The sequence below is a fragment of the Panicum virgatum genome, chromosome 1N, assembly GCF_016808335.1.
Source record: "Panicum virgatum strain AP13 chromosome 1N, P.virgatum_v5, whole genome shotgun sequence".
NCBI classification, from domain to species: Eukaryota; Viridiplantae; Streptophyta; class Magnoliopsida; order Poales; family Poaceae; genus Panicum; species Panicum virgatum.
In genome coordinates this window covers 14,657,786-14,680,766 of record NC_053145.1, presented here as the reverse complement: position 1 = coordinate 14,680,766, position 22,981 = coordinate 14,657,786, and the positions used below count along the sequence as shown (strand labels likewise).

Genomic DNA, 22,981 nt, shown 5'->3' with positions numbered 1-22,981 from the left:
GCCCTGAGACCCGCGAGGGGCGGCTCCCCCTCGACCCCCGTCCGGGTAGCGGAACCCCCGTAGGGGCTGCCCTTCGGGCCTTGCTACGCCTATTTTCTCTTTCTCTTTGTCATCACTTGAACCTAAAAGCCTGAGAATGATCATCTTAACAATCATATTAGTCCAAGTGTTGTGTTGTCATTCGATCACCAAAATCACTCGAAATGGCATAAATGGTGCCATGTTCGTTACAAAGACTAACTTAAAACCATCTCTACACAGTAGAGATCCGCTGACTAGATTATTTTTTATGGTGGGGACATGCTGCACGTTCTTTAGCTGCATGGTCTTCCCCGAAGTAAACTTCAGATTTACCGTACCACCACCAAGAACACGCGCATGAGATTCGTTCCCCATCAGCAAGGAGGAAGTCCCTTCGACCTGGTAAGAAGAAAACAAAGAAGCATCAGCACAAATATGAATATTAGCACCAGTGTCAACCCACCACTCGGGTGAACAAAAAATTAAAAGAACTGCAGGTAATGAATTACCGTACTCCGATGTTCCTCCAGTCTCGCTAATTACCATGTTGGCGGAATTCTTGCCTTTGCGGTTGGGACACTTTGCAGCAAAGTATTCCGTACTAGCGCACACATAGCAAGCGCCTTTCTTCTTTTTCTTGAAAGTGGTTGTCTGCTTAGCTTTTGGTTGGCAGTTGGCAGCCGATATAAGAATCCACCAGGTTTTCAGCGAGAACACTAATGATGTAGCATCTCCATATTGAGCCTCAAGAGCATCTCACAACACTTTGCCAGTTGGCAGCCGATATAAGAATCCACCAGGTTTTCAGCGAGAACACTAATGATGTAGCCTCGAAAGAAGGTATCAGCCTCATCGAACACACTCCCTTCCTTTAGCCTGAACTGTTCAGGCTTACCCTCTTTTACATGCATTACTCTCAGCACTGTCAACCATAGTATAAGCCGCTCATGCCAACGTTTGTAATTGGAACCATCAAAAGGTGGTGATTTGATTGTTGCAGCAAAGCTAGATACCGAAAGCCAATTAGCAAAATCAGATTTTTGGATTGTTAGAAATCTAGGCAATTTTCGATATATTTTAATTCCAAAATTAATAATATAATTAAACAATATTTCCATGACTATGGTGAGTGGAACTAAGCATGTGCAAGTGTTCAAGATTAACACTAAATTGAACAAAATGAAACATATGAGTTTCAGATTGTTCCCCAAGACAGGACCAGTGCCGGAGGCACCGGTTGCGTCATTACCAGCTGGAATAGATATTCTATTCGACTAGCCTTGCTTGATGTAGCCGAACGACGTCGATGCAGGAAGATGTTCGCAGTGCATTCCCACGAACCACGAACGATCACCAGGAAGTAGACGAAGTAGTCGTTCACGCCGCCAGGAAGTAGCCGAGATAGTCGTTCAGGGAGTGAGCAGTCGCGTCAAGACGCTCCCCAAAAACCTAATTGCCTGCTACCTCGTGCAGGACCTTCAGCAAACAGAGGTTCGGAGGCCTGCTCTCACTAGAACTATGCGCGCAGTGCTAGCGATGGAGATGGCAGAAAGCAGCTGAGGGAGAAGGGAGAGGTCTCCTAAGAAGGAGTACTTGAAGCAAGTGCTTGTAGTGTGAGGATGAGTGGAGGAGAGGCTGATTTATATAGGCGTGGAGGTGCCTCAGATTCAACGAATCTGACGCTGTAATTGGCTTTGCTGAGCGGCAGTTACTGGTGAATCAGTGCCATCAGTTACTAGTAACGGTCAAGGCCATGATTTTCCTGTCATCACTGTCACGTTTATTGTCTTTGATTGCATTCAACAACAAAAATCATTGCATCACACGTCATGTCCGGCCGCGCCACGCCCACGCCCACGGCTCAGCGAGGCGAGCGAGCGCGCGCGTGTGGTTCACCGACCTCCTCTTATCGGCTTCACAAGTGGTGTACACAGGGTCCACCCTTTAAGTCGGTTGAGATCATTCTCAAATCCCGATACAGAATTAAGCAATTGATTCACTAGCATTTAATAGTGGGTTTTGAATTCTTTTAATTGTATTGAAGAGAATAAATGGGCCAAGCCCATAATTCCAACATAAAGTTCTTGGTATGTTACCAAATGCAACATAGGTATGAATTTAAGCGCTATATTAACCCATAATTCATTGATAAAGCAAAAATAAGTTCTGGTTGATCTTTTGTCTATGAATAAAAGGTTTACAACTTTGCTTATTTGTGCATTCTAATTGATTATTGAACTATTTTTCACGGCACATCGAATGTGATGAAAATCAGATGTTAAAGAGTTTATTTATATCTATTGATTCAATTTTTAGGTCAACCATTGTTGACTAGGCATGCTATGTTGGCATGCCACATAGCACTAATGATGAAATTGAGCCCAAATAGAAAGTTTAAGGACTAAATTAGCCAGTTTTATAGTTGAGGGAGCCTGAGATAAAAGTTAAGGGATGAAATCAGCTATTTTGTCATTCTATTACAGCCTATGATCCCAACATTTGACATTAAACTAGAGATATATTTTACTACCTTTCTTTCTTATTTCAGACAAGAGTTCACTGAAATGATTCAGTTCACTTCTCATATCCTCAAATAATTAATGCTTATCCATTATATGCTCGAACAGATAGATAAATGAGCTTACAGTATACGTGGGGGGCTAGCAAAAGCACAAGCGTGGCGACGCCGCACATTGATTCTAGTTATAACTATATCTCGACCACGTTTATCCCCCCTAACCAAGATTCCTGGCTTCACCCCTGCTTGCCTGCCAAGACAATCAATCTTCTTAGTATTATATTCAGCCACACACGCACGCAATAAGCCGACTGCTAAGATACAAGAACTACCGATCGAGCTAGCCGGGGGAACTAACCAGTGCAATACCTACGACGACTGCAAGCAAGAATTGAAGGTTTGACTACTGGTGTGAGTCACTCCGATCGATCCGGTAGAGGTACGACGGCCCCACCATTTTATATTAAGATAAAATAATAATGATGAAAATTTTTTAACCTCAGTCTAAACTTCGCTTCTATCGGGAGTTGAACTATCTAACGAAGTGAGGTAGAGATATTTTCCCATCTTTCCCCATCACTCGCGTGCGTAATTCGCTGTGACAGCAGCCTCGTCGTGGTCGTTCATGTTTACCCCTGCAGCAAGCACCCCCTCTGACTTGCTAGTTCTCACTTGCTCGTCGTCCATCCTGATGCCGTACAGGGTCAGCTGGGTCGTCGCGTGCTGGCATCGCGCGCCATGGTGTGTGGCTGTGTGCACACCGAACGTCGCCGGAACCCGGAAACTGATGGAGCCCCGCCCCCGACGCTTTCCTTTCTTTCTCTCTCTCCACCGGAAACGACAAGGCACGTGCGCTGATCGCGGCCTGTCCCTGTACCATCAGGCCGTCCCCTCCCTCCTATCGGCCGCAGCAGCAGCCAGGAAGGTCACGGGAGAGGTCGCCCACCAGGCGGCTTCCCGGCCGCACCGCACGGGTGCTCTCCTCCACCACTCACCCGTCGATCGGACTCGCGGCAGATCCTTCCGTCCGTCCCAAAAGCTGACCGTTGCCGCTTCCGCGCGCTCTCTCTCTCACTCACTGTCACTGACTCCGGCCTCCTCCTCCTCCTTGCTGGCTTGCTGCTGCGACCGGCGGACTGGCCAGCGACCAGTCAAACGAAAACCCCTCCCCAACTGGCAACTTGCTCTGGTTGCTACCGCGCGCTCACTCTTGTTTAGTTACAAAATTCTAAATTCTAAATTTTTTTCTAGTATTTGTATGAAGACTTAAATCTAGACGAAATAAAAAACGCATTGCACGGTTTGCCTGTAAATCGCGAAACGAATCTAATGAAATTAATTAGGCCGTAATTGGATGCTAAATTGCTACAGTAATACTACAGTAAACAATCTCTAATGATAGATTGACTAGACTCATTAGATTCGTCTCTGATTTACAGACGAATTATGTAATTAATTTTATAATTAGTCTATGTTTAATATTTCAAATATAGAAAGATTCTCTGTCGAAAATTTGTCGCCAAGCAACTAAACCTCGGTCAGTGCGATAGACCGTACGACCGCCGGAGGCAGGACCGAGCCCCGTCCTATGCTATAAATACGGCCCAAAAGGCGAGCGCCCTTCTCCTCACAAGCCCATACCACTAGTCACCAAAGCAGCCAACGCGGCGCTTGCTCAGCCTAGCCCTCCTCGATCAGCTTGTTTGCTCGTACCGTCTCGCCATGGAGAAGCACATCGGCGGCGGCGTCAAGGTCACCTACATCGAGACGCGGTTCGTCACCTCCGACGCCGCCGGCTTCAAGGACCTCGTGCAGCGCCTCACCGGCAGGTCCCCCGCCGGCGACAAGCCAGCCCCAGCGGCGGCGCCGTGCAGGCCGCGCGCGTGCCGCGCCGCATCAGGTGGGGGCGGGACGTCGACGACGGCCGCTACTGCGGCCGGAGCACGGGCGCCGCAAGGCAACGATTATTATTACCGGCCGGTGCCCGAGGCGCGCTGCACGGCCGTCGCCGCCGGCCGCGCGCCGCCGTGGCAGGAGGACCTGCTGCTCGAAATGGACGACTTCTTCTCCGACCTGTTCTACGTCGGTGCCGGTGAGCAGCGGCTTCACGGCCGGCTCGGTGGGGGTTACAGCGATCTCCCCTACTTTTGATCGGCGTATGCACGCCCATGATCGTTCTCCCCCCGTGTAACCATTACATTCATTTATTCATTTTTAGTACAGTGTGTGTATGTACACTTAGCTTGTGTTCTCCCTTGTTCAATTCATTTAATTTGTTCATTGCTGGTTAGTTTGCAAGTAAAAGGGTAAATGTTGGCATAAACTAGTCCGCCCCAACCAGGATTTGATTCAAACACGCATGTAACCAGCATTGGCGGTCCCTAAACTTGCCGCGAGGTGTCGTTTAGTTCCCTGAACTCACAAAACGCATTTTCAGACCCCTCAAATTTGTGTTGATGTATCACTCATGTCTCTAAACTCTCAAAATACATCTTCATGTCCCTTAACTTGTCCTATAATGTCATTTAGGTTCTTAAACGCCCAAATACATTATCAGATTTGCAAACCAATCACGTTCATTATTGCAAGTTTGGAAACTAAAAATATATACTTAAAGAGTTCCAGATGACAACCTTGTAATAAGTTTAGGGATTTATATATGCATATTGAGAGTTTAAGGACCTAGATGACATACCGACACAAGTTTGAGGATCTAAAAATATATTTTGAGAGTTCGGGACTTAAATGACACCTCACAGCAAGTTTAGGGACCACCTATGTATATAAAAAAGATTGTGATTGCATATCCTTGAACTTTTACTTAAATTGTGCTATGCAATTCAAAACTTTATACAGACAATAATTATTGACAATTATGGTTCAAGGTCCTAGTGGTCTGAGATCCAAATCAAAACTGCACCAAACTGTTTTATTAAATATGTCGACATAAACCACCCCAAACCATCCTATAGTATGTAAAAACCAAACCACACCACACCATCTAGGCTTGCTAGAAGGTTAGTTTGAAATGGATACTTTATGCAAAATAATATGACTATATATAAATATGGGTCCTGCATCGAGAACCGAACTCTGAAAATAAAATTTCGCATTCACACCATAAAAATTTATCAAAATTGTCTAAAATTTGTCGAAGATGACTCACTATAACTGACAGCTACTCTGCGCAAGGCAATGTGGCTAGATCTACACATAAACCCCACATCAAGAGTCGGACTCAAGAAATAAAATCTCGCATTCACACTATAAAATTTTATCAAAATTGATTGATATTTGTTGGAGATGACTCAGTATGACTGTCAGATACTCTATGCAAAGCAACGTGACTAGAACTATATGTGGACCCCATGTCAATAGCTGGACCCTGGAAATAAAACTTGCATTTACACTATAATTTTTTTTATCGATATTGACTGAAATTTGTTGGAGATGACTCAGTATGACTGGCAGCTACTCCAAGTAAAGCAGTGTGGCTAGACTTACAAGTGGACACCATATTAAGAGAGTAGTCGCTAGGCGGTATTAACGTCCCAAACCAAAGCAAACCGTTTCTTTTGTGAAACCAAACCAAACCGAATTGATTGTTAAAAAAACCATTTCCCACTAAATTGAAGTAAAACCAATACAAAATCTAAACCACTACAACCGATTTTAACTCAAACCGTTAGCAGCTTGAGTTATGGTTAGGGATGGATATCGAGCTAGCTCGGCTCAGCTCGCTTAGATAAATGGCCTGGCCCTGCTCGACTTGTTATGCGAACGACCACAAAACGCAGCTTTGTCTCGATCGTCGCTGATCTTCGTTAATCGTTTCTCTGAAGGGTTTCGAACGTTTTCACCGGTAGTACGACGGACACTCCGCGCGCGCACGAGCGCTTGACCATCCATCTCCCTATCCAAGTCCCCGAAAGTTGACCGTTGCCCTGCATCTCTGCCCGCCATCGTCCCTCCTACCCTGAGGCCGGCGACCGGTCAAACTTGCTCCTGTACCACTCCATCCGTCACCGCCTTGCCGGCCCCACTACCTTTTAGCCCCACATGTCACCGTCCAACAACCAACCATCCGCGCCGCCAACTTGCAGAGCGAACCTACCAGGTCTCCTCTCGATCCAGAAGCCCCGGCAGCCGCATCCTATAAATACAGCCCAGTACACACAACCAGTTCACAACCCAGACCCAGAGCTTGCTCAGCCAGGCAGCCAGCCTTCTTCCTTCCTCCCACACGCGAGCCAGGTCGCGAGGCGAAGCACAAGGTGCAGGGCGCTGCCACGACAGTTGCAGAGCAGGGACGGAAGACACCGTCGGAGAGCAAGCATGGCCGGCGTCAAGGTCACCTACATCGAGACGCGGTTCGTCACCTCCGACGCCGCCGGCTTCAAGGACCTCGTGCAGCGCCTCACCGGCCGGTCCCCCGCCGGCGACGCGCCGGCCCCGGCACCAGCGGTGGCGCCGCGCGGCGCCGGCTGCGGGAGGAGCGCCAGAGCTCCTGCGGCCGCCGCCGACATGCGGGGATACTACCACGCCTCGTCGCCAGCAGTGCGCGCCGGTGACGGCCTCCTCGCGCCGCCGCGCCTGGACGAGGCGTACGGCGGCGGAGACTTCGCCGCCGGCCTGCTCTACGGCGCCAGCGCCAGCCAGGACGCACAATGTGGGCACGGTGGATATTACAGTTTCAGTGATTATTTTCTTAGAGATTGATCGAGGGGCATGATCGGTCGAGATTGGTTTTTAGAAGTATATAGTTGATGTACAAATCAAATCTACGTGCAACCATCCGCTATTTTCAACTGGCCAGCCAACAGTGTTTTTCTTTCATACCAAATCAACTGGCCAACTAACAGTATTTTTCTATGACAACAAATCAGCACAAACTACCAGCCAGCCAAACAGGAAAAAAAAGAAATTTGCCACGCGATACTCTGGAACTGAACTGCCTCCAGTTGCATACTTGCATTAGAACATATAACTCGCATAAAAAATAGCCTTATTCAAAGATATCGGACATTCACATCAATCACATCATAAAGTCCGAGCAGATGTATTTATGCTGAATAAACTAACAGCTTAACACGCATATCGCAACGAAGTTCAAAGGCAATCTCTATCATGTTACCAGCAAGAAAATAGATCCACTCATCATATTGATCATACCCATCTCAAGACAACAGATCCCCTCACGAGACCATATCATACCCAAAGAGACGAGTTCAAGGTCCTCCAGTAGAGACGTGGAGTAACAAAACCAATCAGTAAACTTAAGGCCTGCCTAATGCTTCCGGGTTTGTTCAGTTGTTGCAGCTTGGTGAAATCAAAGCACTGATGCTCTGGATGAGATCAGAAAATTAAACTACTGATAACCGCTTCACCAGACTGGCTATAGAAGGCTAGCCGATACTATTTCCTAGCTACATATATATGTTGTAAGTTGTAACATCACTGCTAAGGGATCAAAGCTTCACTTGATTGTGTGGTTACATTGAGCATTCGTCAATCTTGCTTTTAGTCAGCTGAAACGCTGGAATCACCCAGGCTCCGCAGCTGCACTGCATACCAGCCCAGTTGAATTGTCCCAGACGAGCTTTGCATCCCATACAGAAGAGCTTATTCGCAACATATCCTTCTTCCACTGCAAAATTGCAAATAGTACAGAAATATCAGAGGCTTATGGCGAATGCTCTAAAAGAAGAGAGGTAGAACCATCATAAATGGAGAACTTACCAGTTTGCATCCACTTCATCGGCTCCACAAAGATGCAGGGACATTCAGTTTGTTTGTCATCATCATCTGACTGTTTGCCTCTGTTGAAGCTCTTCCCACCTGCGCCCACTTCATGGGTAACAACAAATTCTTGAGTTGCAAGCATCCTCCGACATTTATTACAGCGGTAAATAACACCCGGATCAGGAATTCGCTTTTCTGGATTAACATCAGATTCTACAGATTTCTCCTGCCATGTTTCAGTAGGCTTTTGATTAACCTCCAATCCTGCTTCCGGTTCCGCTTTCTTCTCTGGGATGACATCAGTTTCCACCACTGTGTCCTGACATGTTTCCACTGGCTCTTCATTGACCTTGGACCCTGGAAGCTCATCAGTTTCCTTTTCTGGGTTAAAATCATTTTGCACAGGATTTTGATTAACCTCTGGTCCTGGCTTATGTTGAATTACCAATTCTGAAGTCTGACTGGTTTCCATCTCCTTTAAACCACATAATATCAGTTGTATGAAATTTACACACAGACATGATGCAACTGTACAATACATAACGCAAAGTTAGAAAACAGCTTACCATGTTGTTTAAACTTGAAATTAAAGCATCCATAAGCCTACTGGAAATGGTTTGATGTTGCTTGCACCTGCAATGTTCACAGACAATCAATAAGAGATCATGAATCTCACAGTCAATATTTAAAGCACAAACAAATCCTTACATACTGCAAATTAAACAAAAATGTAAAGATGTTACTGCTAACATATAATTCACATATGCTCTAAGTTACAGAAAACTAATATTCATCTATCCTGAGCATCATATGCAGACATGTTCTGCAGAAAATACGTTCCATAATTTGCAGAAGCACAGTCCTTCTCTGATGTATGTACACAATTGTTCTGTGCTATATGACTGAATCTCATCATGACATTTTGTGTAGTGACAACCCCATGAATGTTATATACCCTCCAAATTATTAACCACAACTCAGACAATTAAAGCTTTTGTTTTTCAAAAAGAGACAATTGAAGTTGCCATGCAGCAATGCCAAGTACAGAGACGTACATTAATTATTTTTACTGAAGCAAAGTACAAGAAAGTTAGCAGTAACAAGGATTTGTACACCTCCAAGTCAACTGCAAACTAATATTGTTCGTTTAATGAGGCAGACTTGTCAGCAGAAGCAACTAAAAAATAAACTTAGGCTCTTGTTATTTCAAAAGTCTGAAGTCCTAATGCATAAATAACATAAGTTGGGACAGGAACTGGGAATTGACCATTTACAATAGGAAAAAAGAATAGAACCCACACGACATTTAACAATGCGGTCAATCTCTCAAATCTTTATATCTTTCAGCATCGTTGCTGATGCAGAGTATTTTGGTTTCAAAAGTGATTTAAAACAATGACCACACTGTATAATTCATAGCGACACTATATCAGGCAAATACAACACATATCATGTAAGCACCATTCTCCATTTGAATCATGGCGCAAATCAAATCCCACGTCTTTTTTGTAAAACTAAATTCTCGTAAACCAAACAATTGACAGGCAGTTCCTTTCAGCCAACAGCCATATCAGCAGTTCCTTCCGTGGTACTCAGAATGTTCCAATCAAGCCCTGAATCATGGGGTCTCCAACAGGTTCTGGAAGCAGTGGAGTATTCTAGGTAAGTTGTTCGAGATTTCCAAAGCTATCAACCCCAAAACCTCACCTAAACCCAACCACAAGACGCAGGGCCGGGCATAGCGCGCGTCACACCAGGATCAGTTGAGCCCCAAAAACACCATTCTGGAAAAAAAATAATTCACACCCGCTCCTTGGATCCCAGTCCTTAGGGCTACAGCTGCGACCAATCGATTCCGCGCGCCCTAAAGAAATGAAGCAGCCTAATCGAACCAAACCGGAGCCATGGGCGGAAGAAAACAAATACGCGGTTAAATGACGCACGTGAACCCCGGCTTGAACCGATTAATCACGCCGGCAATTGAAGCACCTCCAAGGAAACCCGCAATTAGAGAGCGGGGGCGGGGGGAATCCGGTGAGCAAGTTAGGGTTCCTTACCAAGGGTAAAAATCAATCACAAGCGTGGACGGATTCGCCCGCTCCGCGCCAATCCGAAACCAGCTGAGGGCGGAGGAGGAGCGCGGCGAGTCGACGCCGGCGGCGGAAGTGCGAGGGCTGACACGGGGAGCGGACGGCCGGTTAAGGCGGCGCGGGCCGGGGGAACCGGGGAAGAGGACGGCGCGGCGGTGTCAGGCTGTCAGCCTTCAGCCATATATACCGCCAGGCGGGCCCCACTCGTCAGCTTTGTCTTCTACCTCCCTCTTCCTCACCCCGGCTCCCCCTGATGGAGCTCCTTCGGCCGTTTCAAAACTCCCCTCCCCCGCCCGGCGCCACGCGGCCCCGTCCCCGCAGCCCCGGTCCCCGCTCCGCGCCTCCTCGCGCCGGACGCCGCGGCTCTGATTCCCGACCGTTCCTGCTCCCTTGACGCGCGGGCGGGCGCGGATGTGAGGGGAGGCCGGGAGGGGCAACTTCCCTTTGTGCGGCTTTCTTGCGCGGCTTGGGTCTTCGGACATTGTGCGAAGACGCTGTTTATGCGGCTTGGCCTTCCGGTCCACCCTTAGCTCATGTTCCATGATTTCTCTACTGACTCCTCGCAGGTATGAAGATGACCATGCGAAGACGTCCGGATTGTTTCGCAAAAACTGGATCAATCTGATTTCTTCTGTCTTTTCGAGCCCTTTGCCGATCATTACTGTGCGATCGGGTACATCTTCGCATAAGGGGACCTTGTTCGGCAGGCAAGACTCCCTCTTTGTGGGGTTGCTCAAAACCGGGTGGCTTCGCTTCTTCTTGTTCTTCTTCGTTGTTTGTGGCTTCGATTGCGTGGACATTTTTCATGGCACACGCCGCGTTGTCTTCGCATCTTCTAGCTTTTTCTTGGTTGCCGAGGATTGTGATGACTCCTCTGGCTGTCGGGATTTTCATGCAGAGGTAAGCTTGGTTGATAACTGCTGCGAACTTGATGATGCTGTTGCGGCCGAAGATGGCATTGTATGGCTAGGCTATATCTACCAAATCGAAGATTACGAGCTCTGTTCGCTGGGTGTTGCCTTCTCCAAAGGTCACATTGAGCTCTATTTTGCCGAGGGCTTCGATTTGCTTCCTCCGAAGCCGATAAGTGGGTACTGAGACTTGTGCAGTTTTTTCTCTGTTAAGCCCATCTTGACGAAGCATTGCCAAGTGAGAACGTCTGCGGAGCTGCCATTGTCGACAATGATCCGACCTACGTCGTTTCCCGCGAAGTGTACAGAATTTCTGCCAATGTTTGCACGGATAACAAGGGGGTCGTTGTGTGGGTAGTGTTGAAGCCTGAGGTCAGCTTCGGAGAAGGTGATTGGGACGTGAGACCAGGGAGTGCGGAAAAGCTTGCCTTCGCAGACATGCGAGACGATGCGGAGGTATTCTTTCCTCTGACGCTTCGTCTCGTGTACTGGCTCATTTGATCCGCCGGAGATGGCATTGATGACGTTCACCGTGCCTCCGACCGGATTATTGGCTCTTTCTGGGATCATGCCAGGTTCTAGCTTTGGCGGTTGGGGAAGGTAGGTGGGAGCTTGTGGCTGGGGTTGTGGGTGCCACCCTTGATGTGGCGCCGAAGGGGTTTGGATTTGTGGGAGTTGGGGCGCCGAAGGTGGTGGAAGGGCTGGTGGGGTGTATGTGGGGTTGTAGTGGAAGGTTGGGAAAGATGGCGATAGAGTGGGATATGACGAAGTCCAGTGAGGTTGTTGCGGAGGCTGCCACTGGATTTGTGGTGGTTGGCCTCGCGGCTGGTTGTTGTGAGTGTAATTGACGGGCTTCAGTGGTTGTTTGGTGTTTGTGGCCCGGTCCAACTCTTCTTTCTTCTCCTTGACGAGGGGGCACTCACTCGTCCAATGACCCTTGTCTCTGCCATGAATGCAGCAGTACGGCACTTTCTGCCTTCGGCCAGAGTTTTCCCTCAGACCACGGTTGGAGTTGCTTCAGTCGCTCCTCCCTCCTATGTTGTTCTGAGGCCGGGAGTCGCAGGCTTCGTCACCGGAGACCGTGTTCATGGCCTTCGTATTCTTTGTTTGTTCAGCCTGATGTGGCTTTGGTTGGTCACAATTGCGCGATCTCTTCTCATTCATCTCTTCGATTCTGCGGCGCTTTCCTTTGTCTGAAATGCAGTATTCTTGCATAATCTCAAAGAGCCTATTCAGGGTCTTCGGCCTGCGGCGCTCGAGGTACTCTCCGCACGGGCCAAGACTTAAGCCTGTGATCGCGGCATCGATGATGGTCTTCTCCGCTACATCTGGAGCCCTTGTGCGAAGCCTGACGAGACGGTGCAAGTACTCTTGCAATGTGGATCCTTCTTGCTTCATGTTGTGGAAGTCACATGAGTTGACTTCTTCAGGCTTCGGCGCTCTGAAGGCAGCGGTGAGCTCTCTTCGGAGCTGGTCCCAGGTGTGGATGTGGCCGCCTGGGAGGTTGGAGTACCAATGCTGAGCGAGGCCCTTGAGCGAGAGGATGAATGCTTTGACTTTGCATGCCGGGCCGCCTCCGGATGCTTCGAAGGCCACTTCGTACTTGAGGAGGAAATCTTTTGGGTCGGAGTTTGCGTCGAATGACGGTAGGATAGTTGGGTTGAAACATGGAGGCCACGGGAGCTCTTCGAACTCTGCCGAAAGAGGCGTGGCGAGGCCTTGTTGTGGTCGAAGTTGATGTTGCGTCACGTACTCTCCTTCCTCTTCGTCCGAGTACTGCCCTTCTTCGATGAGGATGGGTTGTTGGAGAAGCCTGTGAGGCTGAGGCACCTGCTGCACGGGTTTAGGGGCTTGGCGAGGGGGCTTCATCGTAACCAGGCGATCTCGGATGGACTGCTGCATTGCCTTGCAGCGAAGCTCTTCTTCTTTTAGCTTGTTGGTTGTTCCTCTAACTCTTCGGCAGCGAGCTCATGCCCTTTGCCTTTGGATCTTGTTGCCACTGGTGTGTTTGATGTGCCAGCTTGAGCTTGCTGCGCGTGGCAAAGACGCCTGGTGAGGCGTGTGTCGATTCTCTTCATGGCTAGGATGTCTTCAACGGAGATGCCAAGGTCGTGGAGGTCGACCTCGAATTCCCTATCGGTGAGGTCTTTGACCTCAAGGTCTTTACCTTGGTCTTCGTTGTTGTCGTTGTTCGTTGGGACAAGGGCATTGTCGGTCGAAGGTGGGGCTTCGGCCAAGGCGTTGGCCTCCGAAGCGCCAGGGTTTGGTTTCTTCTTCGCTGCCATGTGGTCGTGTTAGGACGAACTGCGGGTGGGCGCCAAAACTGTTGGTGTAGGACACCCTTTGGGGTAAAGGAGTATCACAATAGTTCGGTTCACTGAGGGCGAAGCCTCGGGAAGACAATTACAACCAATGTGACAACACGAAAATCAAAGCAACAGTGTAATTGCTATGTATTCCATGTCCCATCACTAGCAATTACGAGGGTATTTATAGCTAGCGGCTCAACTACCCGCGGGTGTAAATACCACGTACTGCCCTCCAACTGCCACAATTACAGAATATTCCATGGGCTCCCAAGTAATATCAAATTTACAGACAACTAGTGGATTACAGCTGGCCCGACAAGTAGGCCTTTGCCTTGCTCCGGGGCCTTCATCACTGGGAGTCTTCAATCAGGACTTCGGGCTCGGCCTTTGCCATTCGAGTCCTTCATTCCTCCCTCGCTTGATCACCCTTCACCCTTGGGCCTTCGCTGTCTCCACTTAGCCATCGTGCCGGACAAGGGCCGATCGTTGTGCCATTGGTCCGGGGCCTTCGTCGAAGTCACTTCGCTTCAATGCCTTCGCCGGGCCGAGCGCGCATGATCGTCTCGTCCTCCGTCCTCGTGTCCTAGCGCCTTCGCACCGTTGCCGAAGGTGGCTCCCCCAACATGGAGTTGAGGATATTTCGGACAAGTCAGAAATTTTGATCAATTTGATGAATGCCCTCCATTCTTAGTCGATGTTGATGTTGGTATTTCTTAGCGCAATCACTAGGAATGAGGATGTTAAGACCATCCCGAGCAGCGGCGCCAGGGAATGCCAGTGGTATAACTTAATGATAATAGAAACCACCATGGACGAGCGGCTGTACTCCCACAGCACCAGCACCAGTGTCCACACCAGTGCCTTGTCCGTGATGCCCACCGTGGTGAGGCCCGCACGAGCTCTTCGGGCTGCATGAACCGGAGCATTTGTGTCGCCAAGCTGAGGGACATGTTGAGGAGCTTCTTCTCAACGAGTGGGCGACACTCAGCTAGCAAGGAGAAGGGATGAGTTGGATGGCAATTGACGTTGTTTCCTCTTACCGTGACAGAATGTTACATTTGGGTAACATTTCCAACTTTTGGTGGTATTTTACATGGGTGAACATTTTTAGTGGTATTTTATAGGAATCGTAATATTTAAATGCTACACAACCATTTTTTTTCCTTCCATGGAAGCATGGCTTCAATGCTGATATCGAGACTTATTGAAGCTGATCCATAAGGAAAGCTGAATAGAAAGAGAAGATGAGTGCCCTAGAAGAACAGATAGCTTCGATTTAAGGAGTAATGGTAGGTAGCCAACAAAAATAACAAGAAGTCACATCATCAGCTCATTTGGAGAGCGGCTATCAAACCTGAGGCAATAGGACTGCTCGTAGGCATGGAATATTCTAGAATAAGGGATAACACATGACATGTATCTTATCCTATTATAACTACCTGTATAGGAGTAGAACTAGTCGAATAGAAGGAAACTACCTGATAGACATCGGGAAAGACTCCTTAGGTAGTATTCGACTAGGATTTCCATGTAACCTTGTCCCCCAGACTAAAAGAACGGGCAGGGACCCCCTTGAAACATAACCTAATCTAAGGCAATAGTGCAATACAAACAACCAACATGACGAGTAGTTTTCTTCCCGATGTCTATCGGGTAGTTTTCTTAGGGGGTATCCCAAGGCGGGACAATAAATTGCATAACGATTCCTGAAGGATATGCTAGAGTCACGGTTGAATGAGTCGAGAAAGGATGGGAAGACCTCGACCTCGAGATCTCCGGAGGCGATGGAGAAGAGGAACTAGGAAAGGCCCTCCACACTTGGATCTGTTGGAACAAGCGCTTCATAAGATTTCCACAAGGAACCATAGATTCCACACTTGGATCTGTTGGAACAAGCGCTTCATAATATTTCCGCAAGGAACCATAGATTCGGCACCATCGGATCACATGTCACCAGCCGCGGAAAGGGAACCCAGCATGGAACCGCCGTCACCGGCCCCGCAAATTTATCCTACATGCAATCTGCCGTCACCGGCCGCTCCAAGGGACCCCAGCATTAGTCCATCGCCTCTGCCATCTCCACCTCCACCTTCGACGAAAAAAAAGAGCAAATGCTTGGGTCCCGCCACCCCACCTCTTAGGTAGAAGAACGCCCAACATAAGAAGAAAGAGAAGCCTCCACCAGAGAAGTTAGCATACGACATGACAAACAAGGAATTGCAAGTGAGTGTGAGAAGGCATGTTACCGATCACTTTGTTCCAAGGAAGCCTGAGCCGAAGCAACTAGTGGATCCGATTGGGAACACTACAAAAAATATGTGCCAACCAAGGGAGAAAGAAACCTTGTCGGACTATGACTGCTCAATCACAAAGTCCTATGAGAAGAAGGGTAACCGCCGACACAATCAAATTCTCCAGCTCGGAGAACAACCCAACCAAACAATACCCCTCTGAAGGTGCTTTCAAAAGAGGATGAAGCTACTGATGACTTTGTGCTGAAAACCCACCTCTCTAAAGCTCAACTCGTGGGGATGAATCCCGATTCACCTAGAGTCAGGGGAAAGAAATTTGTAATGGGGAACCACAGAGTTTCTTCAGATGCTACCTATGAGAATGTGTGAGTTGCATCAATGGTACACGATAGTAAGTGCAGAGGGGACTATAATGTTTGCAGCTCGAGTTCAACATAAGCATTTCAATCGGGGAATAGATGATGTATGGATCAAATTTATTAGTCTTTTGTTTTTATACCATCAAGACGCCCTAGACATGTCCCTCGTCAGTGCATTTGCTATGTAAGTGTTTTCTTTTTCTCTCATTTCTCATCCCCTTATTTTGTTTTGAATCGTGTAGGATGAAGGTGAAAGAATGCCGGATAAAGGGGATTTATAACATCGGCTTCATGGACCCACATGTTATAAACGAGAATAGCATAATCAAATGGCCAAATCAGACCGAGAACATCATGTTCAGAGTTTTGGATAGGCAACATACTTGTACATTCATTATGTTGCTACACAACTTCAGGTGAGTCCATTGACTCTTTTTTCATCCCTTCAATTTTATAATAAGTATATCCAACATTTCATCTATATATGAGTATCAACAGCCTTCATTGGATATCGCTCTATATCGAGATTGATCGGGCCCAATTTATGGTGTTTGACACTCTAAGGAAGCCAAAAGAATAATATCAAAACCTCATAACATCATATAAAAGGTATGGGCTCGCTTCCTCAAAAGACACATAGGAGTCACATCAACGCCGTGTGATTTTAATTTCAAACTTGACTTTCTGGTACAAATACATATCACATATCTACTGTCATTTCTTTAAACCCCATGAATATTTCATAATCCTTCTATATATAGTGTTTGAGACAGAACCAAGAAAACAACCTATATTGCTACTATGTATGTAAGCACATGCACTATTTTTGCAGAGGCACCAAGAGAATGGCACAACAAGAATTCAAGTACGTATACAATTAATAATAATTTCTTGCATTTAATTTTGTACATGTATTAATTGAAAATATTGATGTTTGCGTGTGATAGATTTGAAAAATAAAAGAGAACCTAATCGAACCGTAAAAAATCAGGGCAATTTAAGAAGCAATACGTGGATTCCTGCTGGATGATGTCATAAATCCAAACATAGAATTTGATGCGGATCACAGGATAAGCGTGGGTCAACATGATCTAGATAGGGACGACGTCCAAACTAGTATTGTTTGAATAATTTGTTGGAAAACAACTTATGTACATGGCTTCTTGTAAATAGCTTTTTAATCCTAAATGCATTGTTAGATGTAATTGTAATATTTCAAGTGTATATAAATATAATATATAATCTTTGTTTCGCTAGATACGAATACGAATACGAATATGCAAACAACTATGAATACAAATATGAATTAACTAAAACTAAAAAAGTAAAAGAATATAAATCTAGGCAAATAAAAAACAAAAAATACTGGTTAGTAACACCAATCGGCACTAAACTGTCCCACTAGGCTCTTCTACATGGAAACCAATTTAATACTAGTTAATGTTACCAATCGATACTTGAACACACTATTTAGTACCTGATAGCCTGACGGTATTAAATGCCCGAGCATTTAGTACTGACCAAACGGTACCGGACAGGGAGCTGGTACTAATTGGGGATTCCCACCCGGTATTAATGCTAGTTTCTCTAGCAGTAGTGCTTCATTCTGTGATTCTCATTTTTGTTTGATTAGTATACTGTGTGTGCGCATAATTTCTGCATACTATGAATTTCCAAATATCACCCGGATAATTTTGTCATGTGTACTTTTTCATTCCCTTTTCAGCGGCTATGGGAATGTTTCAAGATTTGCTGTTATCATTTCGGTCCACGCACGGCCGAAGCAATGATAGAGGATGACTGACTGACTGCTACTGTACCTTTTTCTTTTTGAGGCAAAGACTGCTACTGTACCTAGCCACACGTCATACCATACTCTCTCAAAGAATCAACGCCGCCCACGTCTTTGGCAGAGCAGTCATCGTCGTCGTCAACGTCAACGGCCAGCTGGCTCCGGCTACACTGGAGGAGCCGGCGGAGGACCTCGCTCATCGGCGGCCTCGACGACGGGTCCTCGCCGGTGCAGGCCACCCCGAGCTCCAACACCGCCACCATGTCGTCCAGGCAGCCCTGGTCCTGGATCTCACCGTCGACCAGGTCCCCCGCGCCCGGCTCGCCGCTCTCGTACCGCTTCGACGCCCACTTCGCCAGGCAGCTGCCGGACTCCGTGCCGCCGTCCTGCGCCCCCCGCCCGGTGGCGAGCTCCAGCAGCACGACGCCGAAGCTGTACACGTCCACCTTCTCACTCACCTTGGCCCTGCTCACGTACTCTGCGAGACAAAAACACAAGAACACGTACGGCTCTCAGTCAGGCGAGTCGTCAGGAACTCACGGTTCACACATGGAAAACTTTTCATACCTGGAGCAATGTACCCGAATGTCCCGCAGATGCCCGATGCCGGCTCGGATTCGCCGGCCCTGGAGAGGATCCGGGCGAGCCCGAAGTCGGCAATCTTGGCTCTGAACCCGTGGTCGAGCAAGATGTTGCTGCACTTGATGTCGCGGTGGATGACCGGCCTCGTGAAGCCGTGGTGCATGTAGCTGTGGCCCCTGGCGACGTCGACGGCGATGCTCAGCCTGGTCGGCCAGCCCAGCGGCGGCCCGCGCTTGCAGCGCCGGTGGAGCCACCGGTCCAGGCTGCCGTTCTCCATGTACTCGTAGACGAGCAGCTTCGTGTCGTCGCCGGAGATGCAGCACAGCAGATCGACAATGTTGCCGTGGCGGAGGCCGCCCAGCGACGCCACCTCCGCCTCGAACTCCTTGTCGAGGTTGGCGTCCGCCTTCCCGGCGTTCCCGATCCTCTTCACGGCCACCGTCGATGAGTCGCCGCCGGCCTCGCCGCCGCCTTCCGCTGCTGATTTCTGGCTGCCCAGATGGATGCGGTAAACCTTCCCTGACCCACCTCTCCCGATCAGATTCTCCTCCTGAATGTTGCTGAGTATGTTGTGCTCGGTAAAATTCATAGCTCTGAATGGCGTCATCTTCCACGATGTGACATCCTGCCGGTCTTTCTTGCGCCAGATGCACCCAACACCATCGGCGACGAAGGCAAAGAGAGCAAAGCTTGAGATTGTAACCGAGAGAATGATCTTTCTCCTAGAATCATGGCCTCCGCCTCCGGAGCACGTCTGCAGGGGTAGGACGGAGTTTGATTCGACGCACAAACCAGGGTTGTCAAGGAAGCTGCCGTAGTACGCCGGCATCTGCAGCGAGGCTGGTACCTCTCCGGCGAGCTGATTAGGCGAGAGATTAAGGAATGAGAAATGGTTATTCTTTTTGAAGTCCTCCGGGATGCCACCGGTGAGCTGGTTGTTGGAGAGATCGAGGACGAGGAGCGCCGAGAGCAACCCGATCCCTGCCGGGATCGCTCCTGTTATCTGGTTGCTGCTGAGATTGAGGTAATTGAGCTTCTCAAGGGCTCCGATGGACGTTGGTATGGATCCACTAATCTGGTTCCCAGCAAGGTTGAGATCAGTGAGGTTGGCGAGCTTTGTCATGTTCGCAGGTACATGGGAGAACCAATTGTTTTCTGCTCTGAACGATTGCAGGCCGGTTGCTGATTCTGGTATCCTGCCAGAGAATCTGTTGTTCCCAATCTCAATCCGTGTGATATTGGAGGACAGAGTGCTAGGTAGAAAACCTGTGAAATTGTTGTTCTGAATCTTAACGGTGGTCAGCTTGGGGAACGCCGACCATACCTCGTCCGGGAACTCGCCGGTGAAGTGGTTGTTCTGCAGCATGATGTTGTCCAGCGTGTCGCACGCCCCCAGGAACGGCGGGAACACGCCGGAGAAATTGTTGTTGAACAACACGATGTCGTAGAGCTTCTTGTTCGAGCAGAGGGTGTCCGGGACCTCGCCGGTGAGGAAGTTGTTGCTCACCTCCAGGTTGCCGAGCGGCGAGTGCTTCCCGAGCTCCGGCGGGAGGGGGCCGGAGAGCCTGTTGTTGAATAGCCGGATGTCGACGAGGTTCGGGAGCAGCCCGACGCTCGGCGGAATCGTCCCGGCGAGGTTGTTGTAGTATAAGAAGAGCAATGTCAAGTTCTTCATCTTGCCGATGGCCGCTGGTATTGCTCCGGTGAGCTGGTTCGCCGACAGGTCGAGCTGCTGCAAGCTGAAGGCGGTGACCTCAGGCCCAATCCCACCGGTGAAGCTGTTCGCGTAAAGGTAGAGGAGCTCTAGCTTTGGAAGCTTCCAAACCCACGCCGGAATTTCGCCGCCGAGCCTATTTTCGTACAGAGCCAACGTGGTCAGCTCAGTGAGCGAGGAGAGTGTGTTGGGGATGCCGCCAGTCAGGTTCATCCCTGACAGCCACAATATCTTCAGATTCTTCAGCTTGCTGAATTCATCAGGGATAGGCCCCGGTGAAAATGGGTTGTCTGCTAGCGTCAGCGCCTCGAGCTCGGTGAGGTTGCCGATGGCCGAGCCCGGGTAGCTGCCGTTGAAGCTGTTTGTGTCAAGAACCAGCGACTTGAGCTTGGGGAACCCGGCAATCGCCAACGGCACACTGCCACTGAAACTATTGCATGACAGGTTGAGGTGCTCCATGCCCAGCGACAGGTTCCTGATATCGGTCGGGAGGACGCCGGAGAAGAAATTGTTCGATAGGTCGAGGAACTGAAGTGCTGAGCATCTATAGAGCGCCGCCGCCGGGAAATGGCCGGTGAGGTTGTTGTAGGATAGGTCTAGATAGGTTAGGTTCTTGAGGCTGCAAATGGAGGCAGGGATTGGATTGGATAGGTTGAAACTTTGGAGGGAGAGGGCGGTCACTTGGCCGTTGCCGTTGCAAGTAACCCCAGCCCATTCGCAGTGAGCGAAAGCAGAGGCGGTGGTGTTGCTACGGTTGTTGTTCCATGAACTGAGTGCAGCAGGGTTGCCCCAATCTCTCTTGATGGTCAAGAGAGTTCGGAACTCGGCGTCGTCGGGTTGTGCCGAATCAGAATTGGTTGTGAGGAAGAAGAGCATGAGGAGTAGCGCCAGAAGGAGGTGGTTTGGCTTGGCCATTGTGAACTGGAGAAGCTTGGAGCAGTGTTTTGTTTGCCTCATTTGTCAACAGCTCATGAACAAAGTGACGAGCAGTACACTGTGGTAGCTTTAACACTGTGGTAGCTTTTAGCTGGTTACCGTGTTTGCTCCGGCTGGACAAATGAGGCACCCATCAACTGGGTCATTGGTCAATTCTACTATTTCCCCGAGCTGAGTAGTTGATAGGGACAAGAGAAGGAGAGGTCTACATGTTACATCACGAACAAATTTCTAGGAAACTACTATGGAGACTCACCATCTCATTATTCTCTTTAGGGGATGCTATTTACCAGCCCCCTAGAAATTCAAGCATCTTACAATCGAACAGAATGAATCTTTGCTCCTGATTGAGTCGCCTCAACTTCTTAGGATGTCCGCACTCGTCATACTCAAAATTCATTCTCTAAAAAAATATTCTATCCTGGTCATCGATATTTTTTCCTCTATATCCAGTTTTCCCGCACCCGTAATACTCTATACGTCATCCTCTATCCCAACTACTCATCGATGGACCCACAAGTCAGCCTCTCCCTCATTTTTTACTCCCTTTCTCTCTCCCATCCGCTAGCTCCTCTGCCTCCCTCTGTTTCTGGCCGGCGCCGCACCTGCTCTCCCTGCGCCACCTCCCTCTCCGGCGAGGTTCGCACCTCCTCCCCAGAGGCTCGCCTCCCCGGCGGAGCTCGCCGCACCGACCTCGTCCACCTTGCCGCCACCACAGTCGCAGCTGCAGCCCTGGCGGCGGCGCCCGGCCTCCGGGGACGCCACGAACAGATCCCGCAGCGTGCGGCCCCCTCCGCCGCCCGCCCGAACCCCGCCGCGCGGCCTCCTGACTTCGTCGTCGTCTTCCCATCGCGCGGCCGCCAAGGGCTCCCCCCAGCCGCCCCCGCCGCCGCGATGGCAGAGGAAGCGGCGCAGGCGTCCGCGGTGCCTAGAGGCGGCGAGCGGGCAGCTCGTGGTAGCGGCAGTGGCGGGTCACCGGCCATGGGACCGAGCGACGCTGCAACGCTGCGGGACGGAGCGGCGTGGCGGACATGCGGTGCCTCCTCCGGCCTTCCTCACGGCCTCCTCCCTCCCACCTCTCTCACCCTCTCTCTCCACGCCACCGCCTCCCTTTTCCCCCTCCCTCTGTTGCAGCGCGCGGCGGGTGAGTGGCGGCCAGAGGCACGACGTGGCAGAGGCTCGCCGGCCGAGCTGCGGCGGCGCAGGAGGGCGCGACGGCCCTATCCCTCGCCGCCCGTGCTCCTTCCTACCCCAGTGTGCGCGAGGCGAGGCGGCGCAGCGGAGCGAGCGGAGGCAGAGTTGCGGAGCGGCGTGAGGTGCGCAGAGGCAGCCGGCTGCGGAGGAGCGGGCCGAGGGCACAGGAGCAGGGGTGCCGAGAGGAGGGAGGGGGCCCGCAGATAGCGGGAGTCCGGTATCGCTCCAAGTATGGAGGAACTGGAGCCAAACGGGGAGTTAGCGTACACGATACGTGTTGCTGTTGCAGCGTTTTTTACGTCAAATTGATACTGCAGATGGCCTAGCGTATGTGATACCGGAGCCAGTGCGGGCAGCCTTAGCCCAAACCTTTCACCCCGATTCACCCTAGCATCAAGGGTTGCTACTACAAAAATAATTTGTAGTAACCTCTCTTTTTTAGGGAGGGGTCAAGGAAGCGTGGTTACTGTAGCAGCTGATCCGTCCCTAAAGATATATTGTAGGGACGGATGACGTCATCACTCACCTCTATAAATGAATGTTATTTTTAAGGGAGTTAAA

The 22,981-nt window shown here is 49.5% G+C and overlaps 3 protein-coding genes across 4 annotated transcripts; 1 reads left to right on the top strand and 2 right to left on the bottom strand.

Annotated features, from left to right (window-relative positions):
* The first annotated feature begins 4,184 nt into the window (after positions 1–4,184).
* On the top strand, positions 4,185–7,347 carry LOC120653973. 2 transcript variants are annotated; one of them, XM_039931615.1, is made up of 2 exons: positions 4,185–4,291; positions 6,890–7,347. In XM_039931615.1, exons 1-2 carry the CDS (start codon positions 4,262–4,264, stop codon positions 7,256–7,258), a joined length of 399 nt encoding a protein of 132 aa, XP_039787549.1. In that variant the 5' UTR covers positions 4,185–4,261; the 3' UTR covers positions 7,259–7,347. The 2 variants fall into 2 exon arrangements, with proteins under 2 accessions (XP_039787549.1, XP_039787550.1); XM_039931616.1 differs by having other exon boundaries at positions 4,185–4,296; positions 6,895–7,347.
* A 235-nt stretch (positions 7,348–7,582) lies between these two features.
* LOC120655277 (probable inactive dual specificity protein phosphatase-like At4g18593) lies at positions 7,583–10,769 on the bottom strand. The gene is made up of 4 exons (XM_039933028.1): positions 10,339–10,769; positions 8,848–8,914; positions 8,279–8,756; positions 7,583–8,186 (listed from the first exon to the last, which is right to left on the bottom strand). Exons 2-4 carry the CDS (start codon positions 8,878–8,880, stop codon positions 8,032–8,034), a joined length of 666 nt encoding a protein of 221 aa, XP_039788962.1. The 5' UTR covers positions 8,881–8,914; positions 10,339–10,769; the 3' UTR covers positions 7,583–8,031.
* A 7,171-nt stretch (positions 10,770–17,940) lies between these two features.
* Positions 17,941–21,477, bottom strand: LOC120655275 (receptor-like protein kinase 5). The gene is made up of 2 exons (XM_039933027.1): positions 18,562–21,477; positions 17,941–18,472 (listed from the first exon to the last, which is right to left on the bottom strand). The coding sequence occupies exons 1-2, from the start codon at positions 21,245–21,247 to the stop codon at positions 18,057–18,059; spliced, it is 3,102 nt and encodes a 1,033-aa protein (XP_039788961.1). The 5' UTR covers positions 21,248–21,477; the 3' UTR covers positions 17,941–18,056.
* Between the last annotated feature and the right edge of the window lie 1,504 nt (positions 21,478–22,981).